General features: G+C 35.8%; 1 protein-coding gene across 1 annotated transcript in view; it reads right to left on the reverse strand.

Annotated features, from left to right (window-relative positions):
- WDR11 (WD repeat domain 11) overlaps nucleotides 1–6,000 on the reverse strand; it is a 63,112-nt gene that overhangs the window by 26,575 nt on the left and 30,537 nt on the right. The window contains exons 12-13 of the mRNA XM_011930254.1: nucleotides 3,620–3,726; nucleotides 1,199–1,274 (exon numbers count right to left, since the gene is read on the reverse strand). Coding sequence (XP_011785644.1) covers nucleotides 1,199–1,274; nucleotides 3,620–3,726 — 183 coding nt within the window. The remainder of the gene's footprint in view (nucleotides 1–1,198; nucleotides 1,275–3,619; nucleotides 3,727–6,000) is intronic.

Raw genomic sequence — 6,000 nt, forward strand, 5'->3', positions numbered from 1 at the left:
TCCTAAAGAATCAACAAAAGCACCTATACTAGAAGTAATAACTAAGCTTAGCATGGTCCCCAGGCACAAGGTCAACATCAAAAACTTAACTGTATTTTAGTATAAAAATAATAAATAATTGAAATTTTAAAACACCATTTATAAAAGCATCAAAGAAAACACAAAATATAATTAACAAATAATATGTAAGACTTATACACTGAAAACTACAAAATGTTGCTGAAATTTTAAAAGACCTAAATAAGTGGAGAGATACACCACGTTCATGACGTTCATGAATTATAAAACTTGTTAAGATGCCAATTCTTCCCCACACTGATTGATGGGTTCAAAGCAATCCCAATCAAAATCTCAGGAAGATTTTTTGGTAAAACTGATAGGTTGATTCTAAAATTTATATGGTAATGCAAAGATCTTAGAAAAGCCAAAACAAGTTTGAAAACTATTTTAAAAAGCTTACTCTTTGTTTGTAATTGTGATTGGTTTTCATTCGGTTTCTATTTTTTTTTTTTTTTTTGAGGCGGAGTCTCGCTCTGTCGCCCAGGCTGGAGTGCAGTGGCTGGATCTCAGCTCACTGCAAGCTCTGCCTCCCGGGTTCACGCCATTCTCCTGCCTCAGCCTCCCGAGTAGCTGGGACTACAGGCGCCCGCCACCTCGCCCGGCTAGTTTTTTGTATTTTTTAGTAGAGACGGGGTTTCATCGTGTTAGCCAGGATGGTCTCAATCTCCTGACCTCGTGATCTGCCCGTCTCGGCCTCCCAAAGTGCTGGGATTACAGGCTTGCGCCATCGCGCCCAGCCCGGTTTCTATTTTTAATAATACTGCTTTACATGTTATTTTCCCCTGAAACAACAAAACTCAATTTCTGGAAGCAAAATGGGTTTAAATTATACATAAAGAAAATGGATTCTTTCACTCAGTAACTCCACGCTTAGATAGAAGTGCTTAAGAACTTTATCCGAAAGTAAACAACGATTCATGCAAAAGCTACCTTATCGTTTTAGAAGTGGAGAATTAAAAGTGATAGCAACTTAATTTTGTAATCAAAATATTTTCTTTGGGCTGCATATCACTATTGCTATCACTAAAAAGATTCTATGTGCATTCCAGCACATTCCCATTTTCTTAAAGATGAAAAAAATCCATGAGATTTCATTGTGATAACACCATAGATTTTTTTTTTTTAGGTTGACACTTACTTCAAATGAGATACTTTAATCATTTCGATGGGAGATTCATCATTGCCTCTTTCACCGCGAAAAGCAATGCTCCTACCTTTAATTACAAATTTAAAAAAGTGAGAACAGGGCATAAAACATGTATGAAAAACAAGAAGCCACACCAATGTAATTTGATCGATCCTACCCTTCCTACCCTCTGTTCTCCTATTCATTCTTCCATTTGCTTCAAATCTGTTTCTGTTTTTTTGTTTTGTTTTTTTTTTTTGAGATGGAGTCTCACTGTGTCACCCAGGCTAGAGTGCAGTGGCGCGATCTTGGCTCACTGCAACCTCCGCCACCCAGGTTCAAGTGATTTTCTTGCCTTAGCCTCCCGAGTAGCTGGGATTACAGGTGCTCGCCACCACGCCGGCTAATTTTTGTACTTTTAGTAGAGATGGGGTTTCACCATGTTGGCCAGGCTGGTCTCGATCTCCTAACCTCCAGTGATTCACCTGCCTCGGCCTCCCAAAACGCTGGGATTACAGTGTGAGCCACGGTGCCCAATTGCTTCTAAGCTGTTTCTAATAGCATAAGTTCAAAGAATATTCTCAAAAGTGTTACAAATTAATGATCAATAATACATCACATATTCAGATATTTATTTTGTAAAAAGGCATTTTCATTTGTAACACAGTTTCTTGAATTCTGTAATTCAATTTTAGAAATTTAAAAAAACAATGTTAAGTTTTAAGACATCTATAGGACAGCAATTGTCTGGTGCGAAAAATATTTATTTAAAGTAATATTTAATACAAACATTCTCATATTTCCAAATACTAACTTAGTGGGGAAAAACTCTTGAAACATGTATTTAAGATTTTCTTGTCCCATGTGTAAAATACTAGTTAAATATTTTGAACATGTTCCTCTGAAAACATCTTTATAAACTGGAAACTAGGGAATAACTACCGTGTTCATGTATGCTGTGAAAGAATGAGTTACCCACAAAGGAAGCTACATGATTTTCTGTGAATAAAAAAAGTATAAATTCTAACTTGCATGTTTAGCATCTTGTGATAGATTTTTATCTACATTAAACAAAAGAGAGAACATACTCAATTCAAGGCCAACTGAAGGCCTAAATGTCTTCCTGCTCTTCATTGAGATTCCATCATGTGGAATCTCACTATACTCACTATTATTATACCCCAGACAGCCCACATTCTGTCCTGACTGCACTAGTCTGCCGCCTTCCTTAGAAGCCCAGGCTATAAGTCTATAATCTATGAACTCAAACATCCCACTTAAGGAAATCAGTAACTGTTACTGTAGACCCTTGTTCCTTAAAAGTCCATATGTGCAAAGCAGATTTTAAGTTATCTAACAGTCCTGAATCTGAGCTGACCAAAGTAAATAAACAGGGATTTTTTTTTTCTTTTTTTTTTAGTCAATGGTACTAGACAACAGCATTTTATCCCTGGGATCACTAGAGACAGAGCCAGTACCACTCTGTTGGCAAATTAGGAACTTGGGAATGAGAGTCAATGGGCAGGTCACTTCCAATGAGACTAGAGCAGCAACACTGGACTAAAGATGGGGATGATTCCTTGAAGTTTAGTAACATACCCTGAGAAGTAAGAACAACTGGATCTTTGACAGCTTGAAAATACATATGGAGACTATAAAAAAGCGACCATGTACTTCATTTGTTTACAACTTACTTGATTTACAACCATTTATTTGATTTATTCATTTTACGCATACATACATACACATGCTCTCATTGGTTAAGATCATCTGCATATGATTCATGTTGCTATACCATTTTAAAGAAACTCATCACAATTTTGTTTAAAAAAAAAAAGACCTCTTTGAAACTACTGCATATTTTCAAATTCTTCATTTTGAAATTCACTGGTTTTAGGCTTTTAACAATTCTGAAAAAGTTACCTTATTGGGACGTTTCCTACTGTAGAATCTTCAAAATCCCAAATTAAGCTTCTCTATTCATTCAGCCAGAGACTATTACAAGTTTTAAATTTGAGCATTTAAAAACAATCCTTCACCTATAAATTTTCTAAGTGTTTCCTATGAAGGCCAAAATTTTCAGCAGAGATGCTAATAAAGTCCATTGATAGAGTTATTTTTAAATCGATCTTTTAAAGTTGGTTATATATAACAATGCACTTAAAAGTAGAACTGGTATCCTCCTATGTTTTAATGAATCTGTCTGTTCAGGCTAATGGTCCTCCATTTTACCATGTATTTGTGCCAACAACATTTCCATGCAAACAACGATGAAGCCTTTCTAGGGCAATTATTAAAGAATAAAAGAATAAATATATAAACATGAAATATAAGAAAAAACTCCATGATGAAAGAAGTACTTTCAAACATGTTTTATAAATAGCAACATGTTTATTCAATATGACCAATCAATTTGAATCTTTAAAAACAAACCTGTTGGAAGATCAACCAGTTGAAGTTCATTTCTCACTAATCCCATATTGTTTGGTGTTGAGGTAGCAAAAGAAAGAAAACTAGTCAAACTTGTCCATTCAATACCCCTATAATAGGAAATGAGATAAAGGTTAAACTAATACTCTTTTTTATTTAAAAGGTTCATTTATTTGAAAAATAAGTTTTCCAAAGACCTAAATTTTATTACACAAATTAATTAAAAAGTAAGCATGACCTTTTATCTTAACATGACCTTTTATTTGAGACTGTATTACCATACTTAACACATACAAAATTATTTCTAACTAAAACTTTATCTACAAATGTAAAGGCAAGATAGTTTAGTTATCAAGATTCACATCAGTAATAACATGACTATTAAAATCTGGCCAGGGAGAGAGTCATATTACAGTAGTTTCAGCCTACCAGACCAAGACACAAACTAATGACCTAAGAAAATCCATATGTACCTCTCTATTTTGTTTACTTCTAAGTATCTTCTATTGCATTATAAGCTTCAAAGGCTTTGTCTGTTTACAAGCATAGAGAAGATACTCAACAGATATTCATAAGGCATTGTGAGTTAAAACAAGCTTTTAAAAACATACACACGTTGCACTATCTGCTGTCATGAGTCCCTGGCACAGTATACACAAACCTTCAAGTGCTTCAGATTATGATTTTTAAAAGGACACTTAATAAAAGGTAGGAAAACAACTTTCCAAAAGTTAACCTTATCTGTACATGAAAATCTAAAATGTTTTAAGTTTACTGCTAGAAAGTTAAGAGATTTTTATAATACATCCGTGAAAGTTTTTTTTTTTTTTTTGAGACAGGGTCTCACTCTGTCACCCAAGCTGGAGTGCAGTGGCACGATCTCAACTCACTGCAACCTCTGCCTCCCAGGCTCAAGAGATCCTCCCACCTCAGGCTCTCAAATAGCTGAGCCTACAGTGTGTACCACCATACCCAGCTAGTTTTTGTATTTCTGTGAAATTTTCTTAATGGCTTTTGATTATAATACTAAAATTACATTAACTGAAACACAAAGCAGGATTTTAGCGTTCTCTTGGCCAGTATCTCTGAATATAAAATACAAATTATTTTCAAAATGGCAATGAAGAGGAAAAATTCATGTAAAAATAGAGTATCTTTGTATGATCATTCACAACATTTATCTCCCTGAGTAGTATATCCCTCAGAGTTAGTATTCCAAGTAACAGTTATAACCAATTTCAATGTTACTCAACCATAAATATTATCTTAGCATGTATAAGTCAAGTATTTAGTGACATCTATAACCTGACTAATCCAGGATAATAAACCTTACTTAAAATTAATACACCTCTGATTAATTAGCTATTAAAACTTTCTGTGTTTGAAAAAAATGACAACATGTTTGACTTTTCAGAAGCATGTGTGAAATTCTTAGCACAAATCTTGGCTCAGTCAACATTTTAATTTTACTGCCAACATGATTCCTACTAACCTAGGTGCGTATTTCAGCAGGAGATGTAGCATATGTACTGTAAGGATAAGTGAAGAGTTCAGGGTCTGAGGCTTGAAAGGCCTAGAGTGAATTCCATCTAGCTCCTTCACAGATTACTCTGTAATTTTCAGTTTCTTACTCTGTAGACTGGAAATACAATACCTGCCCCATACAATTGTAGTGGAGATTCAATGAAATGATGCATGCAAAGTATTAATACTTAACATAATCCCTAGAATAAGTAGTGATTAAATGGAGAGTTTCCACTGGTTAGTGTTGACCATAAAAGGGAACACCTGACACATAAGGCAAGGTGAAAGGAAAGGTCGACAGAAGAGTAGATGGGAAAGAGAGAGAGAGAAGATTCAGCAGTGCAGGCAGAGACTACTAGAAGTGCCAGAATGGCAAGCTACAGACACTGCAACAGAAGAGAAGAGATGACTAACAGCCTGAAAGAGTCCAAACAGACACCTTTGTCACTGCACCTCAAAAGCCCAAAGTTTTTAAAGACATTATTATTCCACGCAAATGTATTTGGGGAGATGCTGTACAGGAACAGCCTAAGGTGGCAATAAACAGTCACCTGGGCTGCACCACACAACAATGCACTTGAAACAATAAGACAATGCAAACTTTTCAGAGATTTCCATCACAATCAGAAGCTGTGATACTTAAAAGGTTAACCTGGCCTGGCGCGGTAGCTCACGCCTGTAATCCCAGCACTTTGGGAGGCAGAGGCAGGTGGATCATCTGAGGTCAGGAGTTCAAGACCGGCCTGACCAACATGGTGAAACCCTGTCTCCACTAAAAAATACAAAAATTAGCTGGGCATGGTGGCATACACCTGTAATCCCAGCTACTTGGGAGGATGAGGCAGGAGAATTGCTTGAAC

Source organism: Colobus angolensis, unplaced genomic scaffold (assembly GCF_000951035.1).
Source record: "Colobus angolensis palliatus isolate OR3802 unplaced genomic scaffold, Cang.pa_1.0 Scaffold85, whole genome shotgun sequence".
Classification (NCBI taxonomy): Eukaryota; Metazoa; Chordata; class Mammalia; order Primates; family Cercopithecidae; genus Colobus; species Colobus angolensis.